This window comes from Agelaius phoeniceus, chromosome 9 (assembly GCF_051311805.1).
Source record: "Agelaius phoeniceus isolate bAgePho1 chromosome 9, bAgePho1.hap1, whole genome shotgun sequence".
Taxonomy (NCBI): Eukaryota; Metazoa; Chordata; class Aves; order Passeriformes; family Icteridae; genus Agelaius; species Agelaius phoeniceus.
The window spans coordinates 13507395-13534532 of NC_135273.1; the positions used below are offsets into that span (position 1 = coordinate 13507395).

The 27138-nt window shown below is 45.0% G+C and overlaps 1 protein-coding gene across 2 annotated transcripts in view; it reads right to left on the reverse strand.

Annotated features, from left to right (window-relative positions):
* The window catches only part of FBXW4 (F-box and WD repeat domain containing 4), a 59498-nt gene that overhangs the window by 17475 nt on the left and 14885 nt on the right, over positions 1–27138 (reverse strand). For both annotated transcript variants that reach the window (XM_077182966.1, XM_054637039.2), the window contains exons 4-5: positions 26402–26534; positions 23842–23936 (exon numbers count right to left, since the gene is read on the reverse strand). In XM_077182966.1, coding sequence (XP_077039081.1) covers positions 23842–23936; positions 26402–26534 — 228 coding nt within the window. The remainder of the gene's footprint in view (positions 1–23841; positions 23937–26401; positions 26535–27138) is intronic.

Here is a 27138-nt window from a genome sequence, read left to right on the forward strand (position 1 = left end):
GAGAGGAATAAACAAGAGGGGGGAAAAAAACCCCAACAGAACAACCAAGAGTCTGCTTCTCCAGAAGCGAGACTTTCTCTATGTTGCAGAAGAGACATTTCATTAGACATCATCCCCCCACAATACTAGCTGGGCCAGGAAATGAAAGAGAGCACACATCCTGGCAGTGCTGTTGGAAGAAACATAAGAACTCTCCATCTGACTGAATTGTGGTTGTTGAAGATCCCATGGCATTTCTGGCAACAGCAGTAGTGCTCTGGCTACACTCCAGCTGCAATAATCCCATAGCTGCTCCCAAGGTGCCAACTACAGTTTGACTCATGTAGCATCCCTCTTTACCCCATCCTGGACAGACCATTGCCAGATGTGAACAAACCAGAGGGACAGAGGTAGATGCCCATTAGTCCTTTTGGAAAGATGCTGTTTATCTTGAGGCTTGGAAACAGGATCAGCTCCAGAAACACAAGTCACATCGAACAACACATATTTTCCCTGCCATCAACCCACCCTCTAGAGTGGGTCCTGCCTGAGCTGGGAATCCTGCAATGCAAAGTCATTGAAGGAACCTGGGTAAAACAGGTCATTTCCCACCTCTTCTCAATACACCTCCTCTGTGCCTCAGGCTTGTGCCCTTCCCTGTACTGTAAACAGATTGCTTCTCTAGTTCCATTCTGCTCTTCAGGGATTTCAAATGCAGAATCTGCTTGACACATGCAAGAGCCCGTTCCTTCCTCCTGGCGCTCTCCCCCGCCCCCTGGAATTGGACATCGTTGTTCCATTTTGGAAACTATTATATATGGAGACTCACTGGACTGGGAAACAAAGAAGTTATTACTTGACAGAGCCCTGCAGCTGGGAATGTGGAAGGTGGGGGGAGAAAAGGGGGAGAACCAAGGGAAACAGGATGGGGCGGTTGGTAGCAGTGTTATGAAAGCGATCAACAGAAAGGACAGGTCAAAGATGGGAAACATCTATTTTAAAAAGTCTCAAGTGAGATGAGAAAAGGAGAAGAGAAAGCAAGTCCAAAAGGGAGATAGGAGAAGAGAGAGAGCAGTTGGTGCCGACGGTGCCGCGGGTTAAACGCACGGGTCTGTGGGTTTGTGTAGCCTTTGATTCAGCACTGACACGCTTTGGCAAGGGAGGCCACCGGAGCTGTCAAATCCTTCACCAACGTGCCCATCAATTGTATTCAGCTCTCCCCGACCCGCACTGGCATTTTAATTACTGTTGGGTAAACTAATTTGTACAAATGAAGGCAACTCTGCCTAATAGAATATGCAAGCTCTCTGACCTCTGACAGGCGATGACACAAGATACAAAGGAGGCAGAGGAAGGCTTTTTATCAGAGCCTTATTACTCTCTATTACTCCAATTAGTTAAGCTCCAGTGCTCCTAATTGGGGGAAAAAATTGCAATTAAATCAATTTTTGATGGGCTGAAAGTGGGTTACCGAACCGCCCTGCCTGTGAAACACTGATATTATAGCAGCAAAGGTCAAAGTCTTTGTCGGCACCTGTGGGGCCCCCACCTCCCCTCTCCAAGCCCCTCTGTGCCCCCCCAGCACACACACTCAGCTCGCTAAGGCAAATCATTAGAACATGTCATGTCTTATCGTGGCCGCCACCATCCCGCCAGCCTCATCAGTTGACATCATTATGGAAGGTAACTCCTCCAGCATGAATACAGTGCTAAGGTCACACAAACTTGCTGGAGCCCCTGCTGAAGAGCAGATGCAACAGTAACAACATTGTGAAGGGGAGAGGAGGAGGTCAGAAACCCAGCACAGGGAGTTTTGCCACCTCCAGCATGAGACTTCTCCAACAGACCAGATACACACAAAGGGAGAGAGACAGAGAGTGCAGGGGAGCAAGTGCTCCTTCCGCAGGGGCATTTAATTTGCAAGGAGGAAAAAAAAAAACCAGCATCAGTTTAGCATCTTCTTTATGAGCAAGCAGGCACCACAAATATGCAAGAAATCCCATCTGTCTTAGATGCAGGCAATGCTGGACAAACCCAGGACTGGATGGTCATGCTGGGTTGGTGTTGCCCTTTCACTGTCCTAGACCAGTTCCTTTAGCTGTACTTTGTACTTCTCAAAGGATGACCAGAGAACTGAACCAAGTATCTTCAGTATCTCAGAAGTCAAGACAGTTGGATTATATGTTAACATTCTGTAACCATAAATTCAACAAAAATCAACAGGTAAGACAGCACCTAAAGCTCACCTGAGCAAGCAGAAGAATCCCACTGCAGCACAGCCTCACATTTGTTGAATAACCTTGCCAAAAAGATCCAACAGCTGAAGGCAAATAGCCAGGCTTGTTCCAGAAACAGACTGGAAAGCTCTTGCAGGTCTGCTGCTACTTCTCTGAGCTCATGTGCATGCTACAGCATCCCCAAGGCATCAGTCAACTCAGAGTTAAACTGTGCTCCTGATATACCTCATAAATGTCACACAGAGAAGGTACAGAAGAGCTCTGCCACACCCCACCATGGACTCAGCACAGACAGAAAGCAAAATGCATAGAGAAGACCATGAACCCTGCAACGCTGACAACCACTACTGCTCCAAGAGGAAATGCTGTGCTCTTGCAAGGAGCACCAGTGACACATGCATGAATAGATGCACTAATAACTCATTCATATGCCACCTCAAGTGGACCACTGAAAAGTGGTCCCCAGAAAGACAGCATTTACATTTTGTACTGAAGGGCACTGTAGAGATGCTGGATTGAAACACAAAGTCACATTTGAAGCAGAACTCCAGCTCATGAGATAGAAGAAATGCTCATGTCACTGCCTCCCAAGTCATATACTTCATGCCTCATGACAGAGGGAACACCAGCTTCACCTCTCCAACCTTCCTCCTTGGCCTCTAACTTCATGTCTTCCTCCAGACTTCAGAGACACTCAGGCTGAAGAGCAAAAAAAGCTTTTCATATTCCCAAAAGCCCAATTTCCCCTACTCTAGCAAGCTGCTTAGCAGGTGTCCAACCTAGACACCTCCATCCTGCCTTCACTTCCTTGCAGTTTCACCCCAAACTCAGCGCCCAAGTTACCTGCAACCTTGATCACTGTCCCTTCAGCAGCCCTGCAGCAGGTAAGTTCTGTGAAAACAAGCCACCAGACACAGAGCACAATCCTCATTTCTGGAAAAAAACTGAGCTCAATGACATAAAGACAAAGATTCCAGACAGGACAAACACATGCACACTCTTCCACACTACAGTATTGAATGGGAAAATACCCTTGATTAGAAACTAGTGATTCAATGCACAAAACAGTCCTGATGTTCCTAGGCCTGTTCACATCTAAGTATCAATGCTTTCCCCAATACTCCACATGACACAGACTTCTAGGAAGAAGCAAATGTTCAAAAGAGGACCACATTCAGATTAGCTCTATAAAAGCTGATTTAGGATCCTCTGTGTTCCTGTACAAGAGGAATATCGGAACAGTGCTTTTCACAGTGCTGCTGTAATTTTTCAGAACTTCGAACAGAATTGCTTTTGTAGCTATACAAGTATTTGACATCAACCTGCTCTTTTATTAAAAGAAAAGTCTTGAAAACCCGTTTTTAACAGTGCAAAATACATATTTACATGCTATGTCCAACAATCTTTATCTTTTCTCACTCCCCAAACCTCTGCACTTGCCAGGCATGGAGTAGTTGTTCATGCAGAGGTCTTTGTACAGAAACTCCTTATCTCTCTTGAGACCAAATTTAAACCCCAAATGATGCTTAAGTAATTACTGTGATTGCAGGAAAAAAGAGACTCCTTAGCAATAACAGAAATTTAATCCAGAACAAAATTCAGGCACTGATCTGAATAACTTGTACCAAAAATCGAAGTCCATGCCAAAGCTGATTTGTCTGGGCATGCCTACCAGGCCTTTCTGTGAGCAGAGCTCTCTGCAGGCAACCACTGGGGTTACATCTTAGAAGCTGAATAATGAAGAAACATGACTCAACTGAGAAATCACTTCTGAGTCTAAAATCTGGGCTATGCAAGAGATACAGCTCTCTATTCCTACCACAGAGAGCTTTCTGTGAAAAAAAGAGAAGGGGAGAAAAAAAAGAAGAAAAAGGATGAAATCTGGGGACTTTCCGGTCAGTTTGAGATTAGGTGGCTAAACACCACTACAGCACAGTTATATCAGCTTATCAGTAACCAGAACAAAATCTCAAAGAAAATATTTAATGCTCAGAAGCTATAACATTAGAAATTCAAAGAAAGTGGCTACTAAGGTTACATTTGTGTTTTGAGAAGTTAAAGGTTTATTTGGGTTTTTTGTTTCTTTTTCAAGTGCAGGTGAAATAACCACAGCTGGTGTCTCAACTTCCTTACTCACACAAAGCATTCTCCCTTCCAACATCGCTACAGAAATCTCAGCCATCTGTAGCAACTTTATCCTATGCTCTACTCCCCAGAGCAGCCTTTCAAATACCAATGGGCAAGACTCCTGAGAGGTACCCACCAGACAGCATGCTCTACCTCCAACTGCTGCACATGCCATCTGCAATACAGTACATGGGAGTTGTAAGATAACTTCATAAAATCTCTATCTTGAGAAAATTCCCTGGTTTTTTTTGGAATGAATTGAAAGGAAGGAACAGGTGGAGCTGCTGACTGAGTAGCAGAAAAACATGATCCCTGGATGAGATACATGCACAGTATTAGACACTGGACACCATTTGTACCTACAGACTATCATGCACCTTGGGCAGATCTCTGAGGGCCTGGCATTCACTTCTCACCAATCTGCCCACCCACTTCCAGCCCTCATACCCATCACATTTCCCCTCTCTATCTGGTCAGTACCGTTATCCTTCCCCCTTGCCCCCATGGGGAAGACACCCTGAGCTCAATCCTCCCCTGCCCCACAGCCCCCTTGAGCTTGGGGCTCTGGGCCCACACACAGCCTTACAAGAAGCTCTGAACTCCAGCCCTCACTTCCTCAAAGCCTGCCCAGGTGTAAAGCTCCAGCGATTCCTTTTTCTTTGCCATTTTCCCTCCCTCCTCCCTCTCCTCCTAGCCCCACCAACATTTTCAGGCCACACAGTGAGCAGGGAGGCTGGAGTACATAGGACCATTGCAGCAGTCGTGCTGTTTCAGGCCCCCCCCAACTCAAGACAATTTCTAAGAGCCATTTTTTATCCTCCCCTCCGTGAAATGATTTCTGTTAATTGCCTGGTGGGAATCAGTTATAGGTGGGGGAGACTCTCCCCACACACACACACCCTGGCCCCTAATTGGCTTATTGAAGTTTTAACGGGGCTTTCACCTGGAGAAGCTGGTAATTATTCCCTTCATTCCCCTCTTGCTTGTACCTGTAGCTTCACACTTGGGGCCTGCCTGGCTCCACGGGGGGGACTTTGTTCCCTCTAACTACAGGCCCCACACAAATGGGCCCAGCAGCAGGAAAACACGGCAAAGTGGTAATTTTCAGCCCCACGTAATTAGCCAAGGTTCTTTCAGCCCAAACTGCTGAATGGGGAGAGGGCTGCTGGGGAGGGTGCGCCATGTGGGAATGGAGGAACGGGGGCTGCTCTCAACGGGCGGACAAAGAGCTCTCGGGGGCTCCACTGCGGGCCGAGCAAGAGGAGGGGTGGGAGCGGGACAGTGCGCCTGGCACAGCTGGGCACGGCCAGCACTGGGACACAGCCCGTGGCATCCTTCCCCCAGCCTGTGCAACAGGCCAGCGCAGGATGCCAAAACTCAGTAAAGGAGAAAAGAGATCCAGTGATGCACAAAAGAAGCATGTGAAGGGGTGCGATGCATGACACAATTCTTGAAGGCCTGGTGTAGCCTATGCTCCCAGGACAGGATTTCTAGTCTAGTACCTTCACACTGAGATTTAAAAAGGCAATAGACCCAGGGAGAATAAGCTGGACAGTGCAGGTCCCAAATAGGATAGCAAGAACTGCGAGAAGGACAGAGTGAGAACTCTTATTGCTGAGAAAAATCATCATAAAGTAAATCAACTCCAGCAGCATCTGCTCCAAAAGTCAGGCAACCATAACCAGGAGGACAGCAAAAAAGGCTCCAGGTTCTCTTTTTGCTGAGGCATCTCCCATTAGCAAACCAAAACTGTTTATCATAGTGGGACCTCATTTGTTCTGTCTCCCTTTCTGCTACAAGACTTTGGTTTTACAAAAAACTACCAGGAAACCTGCTGCATGTGGCTTCAAAAAACCTGGCCACAAGTGTATCGCTCCTGTGTTAAATCAGACTGATGTCAGATGTCCCACAAACCAGAAACTGGCATCCTGTGTGTGGCATGCTGCCTCTGCTGATTCTCAGGACTTGTTAGCATCTATGCTTTTTTTGACTTATCACCAGTGCCTTCAGGATAGAAATGCTTGTCCTGACTTGTCAGGTCTTGTAGACAAAGTAAAGCTGCTGCTCAGCTGGATTAATCATCACAGTTTCAGTGCAATGGGGTCTGGGGGATTTTTTCTTTGACTTTAAAGTTTTAAAAAACCCACCTTGTGTCTCTTATGATTCCAATATCCTACTAGAAAGCAAGAATTGTCAAAATCTAAAAGCTTGGTCCTGATTCTGCAATGAAGACCAGGTGAAGACCCAGCAGGGAAGTGAAAAGATGCCACTATTATCAAAGGACAGGTATGCTGGAGTGCTGAGCAAGCCCTAGGAGATGATGTAATTACAACAATCCTGACAATAAGGAAAGGAGATCCTCAGGGACTCCAATTGTAGGAAGGGAGCAGGCAGGCAGCACAACCCCCAGGGCACAGACTTTTAATTTCTGAGCTGCCTAAAATACAACAGTGACACAATGCTGCAGCAGGTTGCAAACTAGAGAAGCAAATTGCCTGATTCAACCCCATGATTCTGGTTTCTTTTCAGGCCATATCTATATCACATTTTATGAAAGATTCTTCCAGAAAGGATCATTTTTCAATTTCAATCCTATTTATTTCAGATGCCTTAAGTACCTGCCACAGACAGAGCAGTTCAGCCAGATACTGTGTGCCTTTGACCCATCAATTCTCAAGACTTTTCCTTAGAACAACTTTTGACACCTCTGGACAAAGTATGCTTGCTGTGAAATCCATGCCAGCATCTGAGCAGCAGACACCAAGAGTGAACAAAAGCAGGCCCATGTTGACCAGGCCAATTTCAAGCCTGTGCAGAGAAAGAGTGAACACTCCCTGCAACGGTGGGAAAAGATATGTAATGTCATCTCTGCTCACACTTTATCACAAACCTTATAGTGTCCAGGGCTTTTTCTTCTTATAACCTCACACTCTACAAGAGGACATGTGGAATTGATTTAATATTCCAGCTGTCACTGCTTTGGACAAAAGTCTAAATATTTGCTCATGTGTAGAAAATGCTTAAAGAATCAAGATGCAAAAGAAGAAAATCTCTTCTATTTATAAAATACCACCTTTCTATTTTTTAAGGTTTGGGACTGCCAAGACCAATCCCAGTATTTTTTCAGATGTGACTGGCAAATTTTCAGTTAACAAGTATTGTTTTAAAAATGCAAGCATATATATATAGAATGACATTTTATATAAACTTTTCCATTAGAATCTATGACAGAAAATTACTTTTCAATAAGCAGCAATCCATGCATGCCAGTGAGGTCAGGGGGAAGGGAGAATCCTTTCAGGTCTGCCAGAACAACTAAAAATCAAGAATGCTTCAGTTTAAAAGTGGAGGTGGAAGGAATCTCTTTTACTGGTGCCACAAGCCACAAATTATTTTTGTCTTTTTCCTTTTGCCATACAGACACATGTATAAAAATTCAAACTATAACATTTAGAGAATTTTGAAAAAAGTAATCAGGATGGTGAGGAAGAAGAGGAGTCAAACTTATACTTTCCTTATCTCAGCACACAGGGTGCAGCAGTTCTTTCTCAATACCATGCAGAGGCAGGAGCTGTACTTGTTCATGCTTTTAGGGGAAAGAACCCAAATCACAAAAGCAGTGTGCTTGATCTTCCTCCTCTGCCTTGTGATATTCAAACTATTTACAAATTAAGTCTAAATGAGTTCTTCGTCAGGGGAGAGGGAAATAATGCTCAGAGGGTTTTAAGAAGTCAAAGAAAAGGTGAAAGGGGAAAGGCATGTATATGGAGCACATGTTACACACAGAGAGGGCCAGGACACTGAGGCATGGAGACACAGGTGCTCTGTGGAGGAGGGAAGCAAAGCCTCATCTGCGTTTAACTCAGCCATGAAATGACTCCTAGAGCTTTCCTGTGCTGATCATTCCAGTCCTGACGTGGACACGCTTGCAACAACCTTAATCCACTTGCCCCTAAAGCTCTGGGCAGCTTCCACCTCCCCAGTTCTCCACTCTCCACAATATGATTTGCTTCAGGGTTTTCATACTACGTGTTTGGAGCATGACAACTCTTCAGCCCTAAGCAACCAAGATCCTGAATAAAACCCCTCCTCCCCATCTGCAGGTTCAGGGCATGCTTGGTTGTGAGCAAGCACCAGAGTGAGAAATCAAACCTGGCAGTCAGGCCAGAAAGCCCCAGCCCTGCATGCAGAGAAAGGCATACAAGGTTTCATTAACAGATAATACACATCTAAGGCACAAAGAAGTTTAGTGGCCACGTCCCACATGGATCCCAAACCACCCAAAAACTCGCTGGAAAAGTTTTGCAGAAGCCAGAGTTCAAACCATGCTAACATCAATAAGGTACAGTTTCACAGCACAGATTATCACCTTCAGTATCTGTAATCAGGCTGGCCTGCAAGACAGGCTAAGAATTATTACATTTCACTGATAACTGAGATAAGCCAAATGAAAATAGGAAAGTGATCAGGCAAAATAGATGGCCCAGACATAGGGAAAGGATAAGACAAGAAGATTAGCAATAATTTATTACAATGCTTTATGTCAGTATATTGGGAAAAAAATACACATAAAATGGTATAAGAGGGAAAGGATTGCATTAGAAAGGACTGAGAAAAAGACTCTTCAGGCACACATCTCAAGTCTGCAACGGAACAGAGGACTCCCTAACATACATTGTCCTTTGATGACAAAAAGTATCTGATAAAGGGATATTAAGTACCACACTGCCTCCTGCCACTCAGAAAGCTGCTGTTCAGGTGAAGCAGGACAACCTGCTGGCAGTCAGTCCTCTAAGACTTCAAGGAACAGAAGTCTGGAAGCTTTAAATGCATAGGCAGTTTTGTGGGTAGGAGTGTGAAACCACAGTTTCCTCCTTTCCTTTCCATTGCTTGCCCTATTTCCATGTGCTCTGAGAATTTAAGAAGTCACATCCAAAAACACAGCTATTAAAAGAACAATTTCTACTTAAGTCAAACACCCACACGTCCTACACTGAAATGAGCACATTACTCAAACACCAGTATTTGATTCTGCAGCCAGTTACAAGTGTCCCAGTCAAAACTGTCACTCATCTTTTATCATGTGAATACACAAGAACCAATTACATGGCCATCAATTCATGTTGGGCTGCATCTCTGTGGGGTCCAATCAGAGGCTGCACTGGGAGGAAGTGATGAGCTTACCACAGCTCAGGGATGCCTGAACTCCACTCCAAGCAACAACTGGCCAGCAAGTACCTGCAAGTTGTGGCTTGCTACTGCTTCACACAAGGCCATCAATACTAGAGTTGGGGTAGCTTAGGAAAAATATTAAAACTTTAAACAGAGTGAAGGGTATCCAGAGAGAGAAATCATTCACTGTATAACCACATAGGACAATCAGGCAAAAGGTTTAAAAATGGAACAACACGTTTCTTCTTCAGGACACAACACTGAATTTAAAAGGAGCCTGTGAAGCCCAGAACATTAACAGATTCAGAAAGAAAAGATGAGCTGCTCACAGAGCTATCTTCTGCAAATATGAAAGAAACAATGGTCCAGATGAAAACTCTAGCCAGGGAAACCCTGACCTCTCCTCGTTGGAAGCTGGGAAGGAATAGGCAGGAAAGGATCTTTTGCTCTTGTTTCTTACTTTCTCCATAGACACTTACTACTGACCTCTGCTGAACACCAAATGCTGGGGTAGAAGCATGCTGGACTGACCCACCACGGCCAGAAGAAGAAGAGAAATGCTCACTTTTGTCAAGCCATGGCCCATCAAGCTCAACTTTTTCATCTCCAGTGGTACTGGCAGATGCTGTTCAGGAAGAACATGTAAGCTTGGCAACCTTCTGTGGTCATTCACTTTGCACCCACAGTTTCTGTATTAAGAATTTTAAAGACTGTATCCCCATCTAGTTCCTCATTATGAACCTGCCATTCAAGAATTTACAAAATCACTTTCAAAACTGCTGTCATTATTCACCTCCACAACCTTGTGCTCTGTGACCATCAGAAAACAGATGTTAGAGAAACATTACTCTTTTCTAATATCTGGAGCAGGCTCCCTTGCTTCTCGACTGTCAAAGAGGAGAAAATCCAGAGGAAGTGTACAGAAAATGAAAACATGCTCTAGGCCAAGACAGAAAATCAGATGCAAGAGAGAAACTCTTCAATCAGACAGTCCTGCTCCATCCCCATCCCTCATTAAATCAGCCTGAACAGCCAAAGCAGGTCACTGAACAAAGCACAGGTGTAAAGCTCAACACAGCTCCATCAGAAGGAAGAGACCAAGCACAGCAACAGCAGCAATTGCTGCTACTGAGGAGTTCACTTCTTTCAGGAGTGGGGAAGAGGTACACAGCTTTCTTTTTCCCCTGAAAAAAACCTAAGCTGTTGGGTTCCAGCTTGCAAGACTCTTCAGCCCCCACACTAATAAATCTTTGGGACTATAAATCACCTTGGTACAGGTCTCTCCTCACAAAGGAAATGGGCTCTCTCTTGTCATTAGCTGCCTGTGTCTACCAACCATAGCAGGGCCTCATTCAAGTCCTCTTTGATGGACGGTTAGACTTAAAGGAATATGTACTTCAATCTCAGAGGGGAAAGAACAAGAATTTACTAATTAGACAGGATAGGATTAGACAGGCAATGCACATTAAAAGCTGGCTTTAATACCTGGTCGCAAATTAGCCCTGCACCTGCTAAGTGTGAGGATGCCTACAAAGCAGTAAGAGTACATCCCACATGTAGGGATGGTGAATGGAGCATCATGAGCCCACAACACCTCTTCAGAACAAGAAAGTGGTTGCAGTGGTTGTGTTCCATGCAGTTGGGAGGGAAGGTAGAGAAGACCTGACAAATCCTAGATAATGAACCACAGAACACAATACAGGCAACACTGCACAGAAAGAACAGACTTTCCACTCTGCCTTCCAGTCTGTTACAGTCTCACACTGCTCTGAAAAGAAACCAGAGGCAATGGAGCCAAGAAGAGAGCCAGAGCCACACAATTCCGTCCACATTTCCAGTGTCCGATTCAACTCACAGCAGAGATTCAGGATGCCAGCAAGCCAAGGAAACTGAAGCTTAGCTACAGGCAAGAGGCACTCTGGCATGCTCCATTTGAAAGTGTATTAGCATTCAAGCCAAATGCACACACAGAGGAGAAATTCCCATTCTTCAGAGGAACTGGTTTCCCTTCAAGGATGACTATCTTGGGTTACTCATTTGCTCCTTTCCAAATTTCAGCCTCTCTGGTCCTGTTCCCCCTCTTGCCTTATTTTAAACAGTCTGCCAAGCATCTTCTGTGAGGACTGAAGTGCCAAGGAGCATGTTGCAATGGGAGACATCATCCTCCTGATATGTGCCAGACCTAATATAGGAGAAGCCCATCTCTGAGCCATGCTTTCATTTTTATCAGTATTTTCTCTAAGCCTGAAGATATTCCTGTGGGCAGTGCTATGTTCTGTGTCAAAATGCCAAAATTCAGCACTAAGTGATAAGTCAGAGATTTACATTTATGTCTTCCGTAAATTCATACCATCTGAAACCTCATCCTGAGCACATGGATGACAGAGCCTGCCCAGGATGAAGGCAGTGCTGCTGCAAACATCTCCCCCTCTGCCAGGAAACACCTTCTCTGTAGACAGAACCCTTCCTTCAGCAGTTTCCTAAAATCTTTATTGATACACTCATGAATTCTCTCTCCTGAGCTGGAACAGAAAAGTTTGTAACTGTAGATTGGAAGAGCAACATACATTGCATACCACTCCCCCTTCTCCTCTTCCCCCAGCCTTTCCTGAGAGCACTGACTGATAAATAATCCAGTCCATGCTTGGAAAAAAGAAACTGTCCCCCTCTACTTCTAACCAGGAAATGCAATGTAAAACCTTGTCCCTTGAATTCTCTCTGAGTTACTCCTTGCCCCCATTCATACATACAGATGTACATACAAAGCACATCCATGTCTGCCTGTTCCTCAAGCTGGCACAAGCTATTTGGATCACAAAGCTGTGCACAAGCCCACCAGACATTCTGTGCTGGAAGTTGGCCTGTCTTCCCATGGATATGTGGAAATTTCTGTTGGATACAACAGCTCTAGATAGAGGTAGAACCAGGCAAATACACATTAAACAAGTGTGTTTTGTGCAGCATGGGCTTGATATGCAGTATAAAGCAGGCTTGAATTGACTCCATTGATCATAATCAAAAACATATCCCTTTGCTTCAAACAAACTAGTCCATTTTGGATAGTCTAGAAATTTGATTCAGCAATCAAAACTTGAATCAGAAAGTTATAATCACCTGCAGCCTCCTGTATACTTTTTAGTTTCCTTCAGGAAACTAGGACTAGCAACTGCCTTTATGTGTACACAATCATTACCTTCTTGCCTTAATAAATAAAGAACTGGTGCTTTACTATAATTCTTCCTCCTGCAGCAGTCTGAAAGTTTTACTCTGATAAATTCAGTACTTTTGCATTTCTCTCCCAAATTTTTTTTTTTTTTTTTTTTTTTTTTTTTTTTACTTCTAGAAAAACCAAGGGCAGGGGGGAATCCTCTAAAGAGGCCCAGTGCTTCCCTCCTTGTAATGAAACCCTGTAATGGAATGCCCTGCACTCCAATTAGGAAGAAATGCTAATTTTCTCCAGTTGAGCACCCCCTCTAGATGTATCTAATTTGTTTCACTGCTTTCATCTCTCCCCTCCATCACATTTTCATTTAAAGGTTATGATCTGTTTGTGCCCTCCGTGCCGCGCCCTGACAAGACACCCCTATGAGAGGTTGCAGGGGCCATGTCGCCCTTGCTAACCCCCTTCCCAAACAAAAACCAAAGCTTTTTTCCCTCCACTGCCTCTTTAAGAAATGCAGAAAGATGAAGGGGAGGAGCAGGGAATTGGGAAGGCAATAATTAAAAATAAGAAGTAAGCCCTCTTGCAAGTTAGGTTGTTGGTTGTTTCCAACAAAAGGTTAGAGACCTTTGCACCACGACCAACACCAGTAGGACCAGTGGAGGCCAGCCAGGAGCAACAGCATCACAGAGCTTTGCTACTTCTGCAGATCCATTTAGGAACACTGCCATGCAGAATACTCTTTTGCAAAAAGTTTTTAGATGCAAAATTGTTTAGCTCCTTGTAGGTCTTGGGGAATACATTTTGTCTCGTTTGTCACAGTGAGAGTCTGGTCAGAAAGGACATGAAGAGCTGGCTCAGCTGAGGAGAAATTCTCAATAAAGCATTCCCACTCCTCTCTGAATGGCTTATGCCTTGTTCTGGGACTCTGTGTTCTGAAAACTCATTCAGGAGAGCAGAGACTTCAGATGGGTAGCATAGGCCTTGGAATAACTCTTCATGGCATCCATAAGTTTGTGCTGCCATGGCTGTGGCTGGACAGACATGTAAAACCTCAGGGTAGAACCCATCTGGACAGGTTACCCACCCAGAAGAGCTGGCACCACATAGGGAAAAGGCATCCAGATGTCCTTGCTGGTGCCACACCACTTCCCACAGAAATTTCAAAGTCACCAAAAGATTATTACTGAACAAAAATAATAAAAAATGCAGCCACCATCCTACCTCCAAGCAAAGCCTCTTTGAAGCCTGCCCCAGTATTCTCAAATAAAACAGTATTCCTGGATCTGAACCCACAGTCTTCCCTACATACAAACCCTGTTCCTAAGCCAAGCTATTCATTACTTGTGTTCAGCCTCTCCCTCCCTTCACTTCAATTTTCTCCATCAGTTCTTGTCTGTTCGAAAGGAAATCATAGATCTACACTCTCTAGATACAAGTTTCAACACACACCTATTGTCAACATCCTGTAAGTAGAAAGTGACCAAAGAACCTCTTTGGAGGAAAAACAACTAAGTGGGCCCTGATTGAAAAGGACTGGAAACTGCTGGGTTCCACTGGTGGCACTGCCTGGAAAAACCACCCTCTTGGAAAAAGAACAGCTGGACACGCTGCCCAGACTGAGCATTGAGTAGCCTGTTCTTGACAGTAAGATAAAGATGGAAAAGTACTGCAAGAGTGTTTTCTGTTATTAATAGGCACTTTGCTAATACTGCTCAAGATGGTCAGCTCCCTCTCAGTCATTTCCTGCTGCAGCCGCTGAATCCCATTGGTCACAGCACTATATGGTCCATTACAAGCTATTTCCTCTCTACATTTGCAAAGCCTCCAAAAGCTTTTGCAGAAAGTGCAATGCCTCCAAAAGCTTTTGCAGAAAGTCCTGATGATCTCCCTTCCTGCCTCCCTCTACAGACACAATTCCCTCATAATTTGACTTTCTGGGATCACAAATGGGGAGCGGGTAAGAGGCACACAAAGATTTACTCTTCATGGATAGCAGCCTTGCCCCTTCTTCCCCTTCCAGGCCCCCTCTCTATCTGGTCCATGCAAACAAACCCTGAGTGGGAAAGAGCGTTTGGAAGAGGCCTGTGTCTGGGCCAGCCGCCTTTCATCCAGAAGATGCCTCCTCCTGTTGGAAAATACAAGCATTGTGTGAAAACATTTTAATATATTCATGCACATTCCTATAGCTCGCAGGAGCGAGTGGGTCTCAGCACCCTCCCCTCCCTGCCTTCCAAATGATTTTCATAGGCAACGATGCACTGGGAATACCACTTGTTTTCTCAAATGCCCGCAAGTATGTAAATTGTGGGAATATGCAGGCCAAGGGCTGTGGTTTTATTGTGCTGCAGAAAAGATTTTACTAATTACTTGCCTAAACTCCAAAGCAGTACGCCTGCTTTTTTACAAAGCGGGAGAGTGGGGAAGGTGGGGGTGGTGGGAAGAGGAGGAGGGGGACTAAAGAGAAAAAAAATAGCAAGGGGAAGGGAGAGTAAAGGGAAAGAGGGAGAAGGAAAGGGAGCACAAGGGATGCATTTCAAAGTTTCTCCAGCAATTGGATGGGGGGGAGCTGGGCCCAATGTGAAATCATAGAGGTCAAAGGTGGGTCTCCCTCCCTTGTGAGAAAGTGGTGAATCAGGACGGTTTATCAAACGATCATTTTCTTTTGAAACTGGGAGGCAGAGGCTGGGACAATTCTGCAGATGTGCTTGATGAGTTCGGGACAAAAATGGGCCGCCTCCTCCCCCCCCTCCCCCCTTTAAAGTCTCCCATCAGGGGTTGCTTCTCCCTCCACTGCTTCCAGGACCCTCCCCTCCCTTCTTCAGTGGTCAGCTGAGACCCCCACCCACTGACCGCCTTTGTATTCCTGGCCTTTGGACACAGTGACAGGGCCCTTTATGAGACCCCAATCAAGACCCCCATGTCACAGGTACCTAGTAGAGATACCAGACCCTTTTCAAATGAGGAACAACAAGGAAAATATGCTGGCCCATTGTCCCAGCACAGCACCAAGGGAGATGAAAGGGACAGGCTGCTCCCTCTCTGCAGACTGCCTGCCAATCAACCCCAGTTATTAAGGTCACAATGTGGAAACTCTTCTGACCTACACCTAATCAAAGATGCACCAAGGACTTTTGAGACAACATGGGGGAAGGTGGGAGAGCAAGCATCCCCCTGTCCTCTCCACCCATAAATACAGTGGAGCTTCCACAGCAAATTAGTAGGAGTTACCCCAGCAAGTGCTGCAGCACGCTTGCCCCAAGTACCACTAGGGCAGCCAAGCAGAGCTCTGTGCTGGCATGCAGCCTCAGAAGAGCTTAAATTAAAAGCATTTCTCACTGAAAAGTTACAGAGTGAGCAACACTGGAGGTGGCTGAGAAGCCACGGTAGAGGACACTGTGAGACAAATACTAAGCATCCTCTTTCCTATTGCTGATATCTTTGCGTGGACTGTGGGTTTCACCAAACATGGTCAGCACCATCCAACAGAGAGTCTTGAAGAAAAACTCAGTAGATGTGAATCTCTGAGTCTCCAAAAGCTGAAGCACCTGCAAGAGTGGACAGATGCCAATAGTGCAGAGCAGACATTCTGACTCCTCCCTTGCATGATACAGGATGAAGATACCAAGATGATGCTGATGGTGGCAGTTTTTGGGACTACACAGAAATATCTCACAGAGAGGAGGTAGGAGCCATGTGCACTGCCAGAACTACGAGATGAAGACAAAACAATTAGAGCTTGGGTCAGATGGGATCAGAGAAGCACATCCCACCAGACAGCTCGAGAGCACTTGGAACATGGACAAGATCAACTGCCTCTGAAGGTTGTTCTGCATCACTCACTGAGTCATCACCATACACTCAGAACAGTCAGACATAATACTTCAACCTGACAAGTGACACAAGAAATGACAGACTACATTCTGTGATAGTTCACATAAAAAGGAAAGGAAAAAATCCAAACTCCATAACAGGAACATTATTCAGCATATATAGGATGCTTCTGCAAGTGCATGACTTTGAATTAGGTCCTCCAGAAGAGCCACACGGTGGGTGTAAGTCATAGACACCACTGGCACACTTATGATCAGTCTTGAAGAATCCTAAATTTTTGACACTCTTCTTCATGCACCTTAACTACTGTCATTCAGGGAAAACCCTTCCTGATCCCATGCCAGCTTGCTGCTCTCATCCTGTTGGCATTCTTTAAAGCCCACCTGGATGAAGGTTTTAGTGAAAGGAGAACAAATTTGGGGTGGCAGTATAGTGAAGCCATAGAAAGTGGAACAGTCACAGCAACCAAGCTGCAAGTTTCTTTATGCTAAACATTGCTCACGTGTTGGCTCATTTTCCTCTGTCTTTTAGCTAAAAGGTACCAGTGCAGTGCTACTGGAGCCCCCCATTCCTGTCAGACAGCCTGCAGAAGGTAACAGCCTACGAGTGGTGACCAGCTGGGTAAGAGATGAGAAGTGGAAGATTTCAAAAGAGCTCTGGGACAAAGATTCATGTCTTTACACAAACCCTACTACATTGCTTCCCAACTGCAAGTCATTGACATTCCTAAAACTATACCTTTGTTCCTTGGCTTTTACACAACTGTTGAAGCAGGTGGAAAACAGCTTTTTTTTTTCTTGATGTTGAACCAACTGCTTAGCCATGGCAAGGCATGGTCTGGTTTAGGTCGTTGCAAGCCAAGATCCAAACTGACACCTCAGACATTGTAAGCTGCTGTGCTCAGAGCAGACATTAGTTAAGCCCTACAGCACAAAAGACAGATATTGCCTTTACTTCAGGGCAATATCCTCCACTATCACCCTCCTTTCAAATGCCAATGGCAGGCTGAGGGCCAGTCTCCTGCTGTCCTCAGAGTGAATCAACACTCCTTTAGAAGGGCCAGGCTGCTATCTTAGGACACTGCAACTTCACTTCCCACCTCAGGGCATGAGCTTGCATCCTCTGAGTGACAGGTTCAGCCTCATCTGGGAGGAGTAACGGTGGAAGCTGAGCCTGCTTAGAGGCATCTGCACCTGGGGCTCTCACCGTGCAAGAAAGGTCCATCCCTCTGTGTCCCTCCCCGCCCCCAAAAGCAGTCATTTGAAAGGCGGGGAGGGAACAGACACCACTCTAATTGTAGGAGTGAAACCTGGCATCCTCCTGCTCATCTACCTTTGCACTCCATTTCTGTTTCTCTTTGAACCTCTGGTACAGCTTGTCAGGTCGCTGCCCTCCTGAGAGATCAGAAAAAAAAAATAAAACAGTGATTACTATTGTACACTGATATGCACGCTGGAGAAAGAGGGAGAGAAAAGGAGAGAGAGAACAGCCTCCATGTGTCAGACTATGAAAGGGCTTCGACTGAAGCCACCTGAAAAACAAACCCTTAATTTAAATGTTAATGAAAGTGCTGAAGAGACATCAGAGGCTTTCATTTCTCTACAAGGAACAGAAACACCAGGTCTAGAATTTATGGCCCCCTTCACCTCCCCTCTCTTCTTCTCTGCTCCATCAGCCACAGAAGTAAGGAAAGGAAAAAAACCCTAATTTTAACATTAACTCCACACTTCCACCCTAGGATGCAATTGCTAAATTATCTGTTGGCAGGACACTGATCAAAGGTGGAAAAACAAAGGCACACTGCACAACCGAGCAAAGGTAAACAGCAGCCAAGGTCTGGTGAAGTTACCTTCTCCCCCTGCGAACTTAAAAAGCAAAGAGAAAACAATCACAAACTGGAAATGGAAACCTCAAACCATAAGGTTGCCATCTCCCTCAACTAAGTTTCTTCTGTCACATCGATTAAACAGTCATGGATTCTCCTGCGCAAACCATGCAGCACAAGAAAGATGCTTCCTCCAAGCTTTCTGAGACAGACTTTCCCCTCAAGCAAGGGGAAAAATGATAAAAAACTGCAGGGGGAGGAAAAAAAAATTCAATATGCAACACAGCTCAACACAATTAGAAACAGATGTCTGCGTTCCAATTCAGTCAGCTACTGCCTTCCAAAACCTGCTCACCTGCCTGCAACCACTAGTGAGACAATTCACACAGTCACAGAAAATATATACATTAGAGTATTGGCCAAAAGTGACAAAAAGGGAGGAAGCGATCAATCACGTGAGCTTTAGAGGGCAAAAGAAAGAGACCGAAGGGAAGAAGCTGCAGTTTCTCAATTCATAGAAATGTTTGCATATTTGTTTGTTTCTAGAGGAGAGGGAAAACAAACACGCATGTTCGTGTGTTCACCCACGTGAAGAAGACCAAATAGAGCTATTATCACACAATTAAAGAAGGTAAAACAAAGTCTTTCTTCCTCCCAACATCAAGGGAACAGTCAGGGCAAATGGATAAGACACAGGTGTCATTTTAGCTCCAGAGGGGAGAAACTGATACTCATTTCCTGCTCCTCAGCTTTAGGGTGAAAGAGCACCAAGTCAGTTATGACTATTGCATATACCTAGAAACCCACATCCAGATCGCCCTCTGAGGTCAGTAAAAGATGGTAGTTAATGCCACCACTAACTCTGCACGTCCACTCTGGGATCTCACAGTTGAGCAGGTTCTTCCTGCCCTGCTTAAGAAACAGCTGCAGGTCAGAGTCCCCTCTCAATTATTCAAACCGACCAGGCTCTGGGAAGATCCCCAAGGACAGCAGAGCTATTGCTGCCGGCTGTTTTGCTGGCAATGCACAAACCCCAACAAAACTCAGTTACTTCTCCCAAGTCCTAGCAGACTCAGAGAGGTTAACTGCACAAAGCAAGGTCAAAGCAGAGCACACTACGGCCAACAGCTCATCTTGATATGCAGTAGGGGAAACCTGCTGATAAAATCGGAGTAAGAAATGAGGGCAGGGGAACATTATCCAACATTTTAACTTCTACCCATTAGGGCTTCAATTGCACAGTTAAAACCACTGCAAAATTGCTCTGATTCTAGTGGGTTGTTTTGCTCTAAGGCAACCTGCAAGATCAAATTGTTACTCTTTCACAAGAAGTTTCTAGATAGCCATTAAAAAGAAGCCCTCGATATTAATCATTTTGATCGCTCCCAATGGAAGAGAGGCCCATTCAGTAAAGTAACCTTTCTCTTCCTTCCTTTCCCCAATGAGTTTGGGGCATGTTTTACAATTTGCCTGAAGTTGTCCGTAGAAGCAGAGATCTCCTCAGATATTACTTCCTCATAATAATCCATGGGAGAGGCAATTAGGTTAAAATCAGCATGTTTAAACACAGGAGTTGGGTCTCAACTACAACACTGCATAAACAGAAGAGCCAGCCCAGCTTTTTAAATTTAGCTGTGCATGTAAGTACATATTTTCCTTTAAATTAGGCATCCAATGCAGACAGCTAGTCTTCAGTACAAACTTTCATTCTCTCTGCAGTTAACTTGCACTTCACCAAGGCAATATCCACAAGGAGAGGTCATCTATTGCAGCAGACTAATGAAAAAGTCAGAAAACAAGAGACTGTCTCTTGGGCTTACACACCCAAAGCATGCTTCTGTCACAGTAGGGCACTTTATGATTGCCCCAGAGTGTACCAGGGGTTTCCTAGCTCTCTACCTACAGCTGAAACCTGGCATCCTGCTGCTCATCTACAGTCGCACATTGGAAACCATCTCTGTGCCTCTGTCTTCTCTTTGCTTCCTTTAAAATCTGACACACTTTGAGTACAGCATCTCATGACAAATATTTAAATATTTAAAAATGAAAATAGCAAATGCCAGTGGCCAGGCCTGGCAGGAGAAGTCAGCTTAGATCTGAGTACTTTTTAAAATTCAACACAAAAAAAATCTGGATCCAAGATTAATAATGAATCTAACATGAAGGTGCACTCTTTTCTTTCCCCTCCAGTTTACATTGTACACTGCTCCTATCTCTTCCCTGGCTACTGCCACCTCAGGGAACCACAAAGCATGAAGGTTCCACTGCTCTACCAGAAACTCCCAAGTTTGCCTCACTTTGCACATTTGAATTGGTCCACTGCACTTAGGCTTGCCCTGGTCCCTGAGCACAAATAAGTCACTGCAGTAAGCACCAGTAAATGAAAGTTTAACATCTGCGTGATGCAGAGTTCAAGAGGCAAATGAACTCATGGGGGGAAGAGGATTATGAGCAGCTAAGAGATGTAGTTTAGGGTATGAAGCAGAGTAAGTACAGCATTTTACTAAGCCATAGAGAAGGACAGCTTCAGAGATCAATTAAACCAGTGGCTGAAAGAAGCTGAGGTACCCATATTTTAAGTATCCTACTTTAAGAACTCTCTCAGAATCTCCTCTAGTCACTTATGAGACATGCAACGTGTGACCTGCTATTCAAAGCACACCAACCAGCATAACTTTGCAGACTTGATGTCAAGACACTTCCATGGCTGAAAAAGTTATGTAAAGGACAAAGCACAGTTTTCCCCTGCACAGTATGAAGAGATGATCCAATATTCTTGGTACCCTTTTAATACCTTTCCCCCTACCTCATCTCTCTTACAGGAATCATTCTGTTTGCAGATCTAGAAACATCCAGAATAGCAGCACTACACTAAGAACAAGGAAGCCTCCTCCTCCAGCTCTGCACATCTACAGGATGATCTCTGTAGTGACACAAGGAAACTATGGACAAATCAAAGCAGAATACCTAAGGGAAAATGCCTGAAACCAGAGGAGCTGTGCTCTAAGAGCACAAGTCTCTAATGTTTAGCCTGAGTGTACAGGCACTGTCCTCTAGAGTAGCAGCCCAGCAGTGCATGACTACAGCAGCCACGGCAAAAACCCAGTGGTGGGTCAGGAACATATGGGATACTTTGTAAGAAGCTTCACACAGAGGAAAATATCACTGAAAAGATGAAAAGTTTCACACCATTAACAGCTGAAGTTCAGTAAGAATACCACCCTGACTACTCTAGAGAGTCTAAATCCTGGCAAAGTTCCAGGTCAGGAAACTACAGCTTCTCCAAAGCGATTTTGAACGGCTAGAGTTGGAGGAGCCTTTCTTGCTCCTACCCTACTGAACAGAACTGTTCTCAGCTCTGTGTGCCTACAGTAGACACAGCTGCCATTTCTTAGCATCAATGGGCCAAAATACTGAGGTGGTTGGAGCCTTACTCCCCAGCAGTTATACAGCAGTAGAACTACCTGTCCTTATGGAAGAGATCTCAGTTTACATCAGCACAATTGAGAAGGGAGAATCAGAAGGTCACCTTAAATGTTTAGGAGGAAGTGGAGGTTATAGGTCATGTTCAGCCTCACTGGGGAACAAATGTATCCAAGCTCTGGCTAGAAGGATGGGGACTGCAAGGGAGGAAAAGCTTTAGACATAAGTGCATAAGGAATGCATATGGGTGAAATATGGGCTCTTGCAAATAAAACAGAAACCACAGAGCTCCCCAAAGCAGACTTTCCTAGAAACCAGATATTATCTTTTTGATACTCACACTCATTAGACAGCAAGTAATAAAACCTATTAGTGAAAAATTCATCTCCCCTGCCCCTTGCCCTGGCCAACCCCCACCACATGCCCTCCTGCTCTGATCCTCTCTCTCTTCTAGGATGGCTGCGATTTGTTCTGAGAAGCGACAGGTTTATAGGTTAGCCGACACCTTCTCTCTGTGGAATTTTAATTAACTTCTCCCATCATCAATATGTTAAGGAGCAGGGTTCCCATTATACGAGGTCAGCAGCGTGTTTCAGGCCCTGCTATATCAGCCGTCAAATTGAAGAATTAATGACGTGGCTAATTGGCTCTAATTCTCCACACCCCCCTCCCTAAAATATGGAGGGGTAAGGGGGGGTGCAGTAGGCTGGGCTAGTGGGAGAGGCTGGTACAGTCCACAGTCTCATAAAAAATGAGAGTGGACAATTTAAGCCCACTTGTTCATGGGTTAGCTGTTCCACCACCTCCAATTTATCACCCCGCAGGGAGGAAAGGGGAGGTGGGGAGACTGAGGGTAAATATTGTGACAGAGAGTGTGCACAAGCACGCACACCACGGAGAGGAACACCATCCTGACAAGAGGCCACGGCAGTAGGTCATCACTTAGGAGTAGGAAGCAGAATGCCACTGGCCTCTAACCAACCACAGATCCTGAGCCAGAGCCTGTCTGCCAGAAAAGGGACCCTTGCAGCACAGAAGACAGCAAAGGGCTTCTATCTCACATCTTGCAGCAGAACTAACACACATGGCTATTCTTCAAAAACACAAATTGTCTCAAACACTCAGAGCAAAGGAACAAGGCAACAGCAAAATCATAGTAAGCCTGGAGTGTCATTTCTCTGATAAAGCCATTAGCTCTGTACCACTGAGTTTCTGCTGCCTGCAAAACAAGCTTGGAAAACTAACAAGGACAGCAGTTGTGGACGGTATTTTGGTTTTGCACAAGCCTAAAACTCAGCGGTTGCAGACATCACATGAGCAGCAACAGCAGCTCTTCTTCCCCTTTTCCTGAGGTATGCTGAGGATGAACCTCTCTTGCATGCAGGCCAGTTTAACAGGCAACCAAAGAGACAGATCACTGTTGGTTGGTGTACAATTTTAACAGTGAGAGTTTCTCAGATTTTCACTTCCTCAATAACAGGAGAACTTCAAAGAACACCCTGGAAGACACTGGTGTAGGTATTGCCCTTGCCTTCCACACTGAAACTGTACTTGTAGCATTCTATGCACTAGAAGCACAGAGCTACAGGCAACAGAGGCTGGAAAACCACATCCCTGAACTCTACTTCATCTTTGCCAGTTCAACACGTTCAAAAAAACCTGAGTTCTAACCACTGCACGCAGCTCTCAAGCTTACTCAGAATCTCTCCTGCCAGAGAATGAGAATACAAGTTGGCATCTTTTCAGCACTGAAAAATCTCAAGAGGATCCAGCTCACTGTTTCTAATTAGCAAGTCAGCGTTCCTTCCTCAACAAAGAATGAACAGGTCCCACCTGCGGCACTAAGAGGAACCCAGGACCACCTTCATGGCCTCTTTATAAGGGGATCACTCTGCTGGTATAGGAAATGAGGACCACATGCTCTCCCCTGAGCTCCTGCTGCAGGCACAAGCACCTGATCAGCCTCCACACAAATCAAGTCCCTGACCCGTCACATTGGTGCCTCACAAAGATTTGTGGACACACAGCCTATCCAACTCCTTTACTTCTCTCTGATGAAAATTGGGAATAAAGAGATGTGTTACCTTAATAATGGGCTGATAGCAATGGACCACACTCGATCCTCTGTCTGCACTGTATGTAGACACTGACCAACTCTGCCCGCGGACAGGGACCAAACCTGAAGAGAGAGATGCATGTTATGCCACATCACCCAAAACTGCAGAAGGTAGGATGCATGCTGCTAATACTGTGCTGGAAGAGCTGCCCAAACTGCCATGCTTACCTTCCCACAGACCCTCTGTGAATTCCAATTACTTATTTTGGGAATTGCTGGCAGAATCAAGCACTTGAAGTCAGCTTATAAGAAGGACCTTCCACCCCATTGGTAACAGAGAGAGTACCCCCATCACCACTTGCTCTCTAAGGGCAGCACTCAACACAAACTCCTCATCTTCTGTAGTTAAATAAATGACAAATAGGATTTGCTCAAATCTGTTCTCTTGAACAGTGTGGGAAGACTTAGTAGCATCCCTGAAAATTTTCCATTAATATTAAGTATAAAGTTAATCATTCACCAGCCTGTAAAATAATCTTCTTTTATAAGACCCCCCCTTTAGACCAAGTTTTTCAAGTGTACCCCAGGCTGCTTTCAAACAGGCTGCCCTTGCTCACTGACAGTATGAGAGAATTCCTGCCCTCCCCCAACAGTACAAACACACACATCTCCTTCCACCAGTTCATCCCTTTGTTTCTGCGTCCTAATAAAGGTCCCAAAATTCTTGCTGGGGCCTCTGCTAGTGGCCCTCATTTTCTCCACCTTGCCATCATTCTTGGCCCACAGGACTCAAGCCCTCCAGTTGTCTGTAACCGACCCCCAGTGTTTTGCTTCAGGACTTCAAAGCACGGGAGTGCCCTATTTGTTTGTTTGTTGATAATGCCCAGGATTGCAGGCTATTCTTGTCAGCGGGGAATTTAGCACCTAGTGTCAGCAAAAGCAGCAGAAAAGCTTAACTCCTTTAAGGCATCCCTATCTCCTACAGGTTAAAAATATTGCTCAGAGCACACTATCTGCTGCCTATCACACAGGAATGTACATTAACAGCTCTTCAGAGCTTAGTCCTAATCAACACTCAGCAGAGCCCTCAATAGCTTAGACACTTAGAGCCCCTTTAAAAGGTTGGTAGGGATTCCCTTCCACCCTCCAAGAGTCTCATTCACGCAAACAACACAGCCTACAAAAGGGATGATAAAAAATAAGAGGTGAACATCCCCAGAGTATATGCTGTGGGGAGCACTGTGTGGGCAAGATCTCACACTAGCTCTAAGAAAAACAGCTTGAAATTCCCCTCTGGGCTTCAGGAATTTGTTCTCAAGGTCGAGGATGTCTGTCCTCCAGCTGTCAGAGAAGTAGCAAGAAGGCACTCTCCCAGAAAAGAGGATCCACAGACCAGAGAGGAGCAGCACTGCTGAAGTGTGAGACAAAGCAGCATCAAGGTCTTGCTCCCAGGAGGCAAACAGCAATCCCAAAATTGCCTTTTGCATTGGAACATTGCTTGCTTTACTTGGAAGTGATTTTACTCAGGAGTACATCTGTACAGAGGGACCAACAAAAATAAATGGGGTCATGCTGCTTCACACCCTTCCTACAAAACCTTGAAAGAGAACCTTAAGTCTTTCCTTGCTTCAGCTTCCCCTCTTCTAAAACAGCAATTAGCTGGTTTTCCTGTTACTTCATGAATGCTCTATGATATAAACCAGGGACCAAGAGTGTCTATCAGCCTACCCAGAGCAAAAACCAACATATTCAACACACAGCAACCACTTCCAACAATGAAACAAGTGGTTGTGAAGATACTACAGGTACTGCATCATGCTAGCAGGGTAAGGGTGAAACATCTGTGTAGAGCTTCCTAAACTGATCAAAGAGCTGATTACAGCTCAGATGAACAACTCTCCAGGTCCACACAGGAACAAAGCATTGCCAACCAGATCCAGAAGGACAAAAATCAACAAGGTCCTGCCCCAAAAAGAAACAGCCAAAAATTATGTGACAGCACCCAGTGATGCCAGCTGGAAGCGAAAAATGGGAGCAAACAATTCTCATAGTCTAACTTCATTCCTGGTTTGCAAACCAAGAACCATTGGGAAAAAAAAAAAATGAAAACCCCCACACAGATAACTAAACCAAAAAATTAGTAAATAACCATAGATTTGGAAAAAAGCCATCCTATCCTTTACAGAGATTGAATATATAGCAGAGAGTATGTTAAACTATATTGCAATGTTAAATCACAAAACAAGGATGGGTTTGAGATCCATACAGCAAATTTCACACTAAATGGCATGGATTTCCACTACAGTGTAGATGGATGTACAGGGAAAGAAGCAAAACATCAGCTGCTGCCTTCTGCACTTCCAAGTTTAAGGCAGCAGCTGATGCTGTAAATTACTGCCAAATCTCTTTCTAACAAGCCTGGCAGAGCAAGCATCTTTTCAGAGACATGAGCCAAGACAGTCAGCATTCCTCCTGCAAGGAGTACAGGGCTCACAACAGTTCTGCTGACACTTAAATATTCATGGCACAAGACCTCTGAAGTCACCTCTACAGCAGCACCTGCAGCTGCTGAAACACTCCCTGCTCACCTTCGCCGTTCGGTCCCGGGAGCCGCTGACAATGAGGCCGCCTTGGAAGTCCACACAGTTCACCTCCTGCTCATGTGCAGAGAACTTGACACTGTAGGAGCCATGGAGCTTGTGAAGGACAATACTTCCATCTCTGAAAAACAAATCACGGGCAGGGAATTTGTACCTCTTGGACATGCACCTTCCACTAATGCTTTGGAGTGCTACAAAAAGACCAGGACCGGTCTCTGACAGAGCTGAAATTCATGCAGCATTATTAACCCTCCACTCCTCACACATCACCTGTTCTCTTGCAATTTCACATCTGGCCAGTTAAAGCCTAATCTGATGCACGTGAAAATTTTCCTGGCTATCTTTCCACCCTTCACTTTGTGTTAAGCTGCAGAAACTATAGCAAAGCAGCCATTCCTCCCCCTACCGCTTTGAGCTTGCCAGAATCCTGTCTGTATGCTGAGTGGCTGGAGTAAGGGAACAAGTGAGAGGACATTCTCACCCATGTCCAAGCCTCAGCTTTTCATTCATTTCAGAGCAGCCATGCAGGGTGCTGTGCTTTGAATTAATTACCCAGACATTTAGACCTTTTTCAACCAACACAGTTACTGGAATTTTAAATGCAAGCCTTCATTTTCACCTGAATTTTGGTCTATAGTTCACAGGGGAAAGTCTCACAATACCCAGGGCAGACAGCCATGCTTGTCTCTCCCAATTCTGTGCTTAACTGTTGTGCATATTTTTTA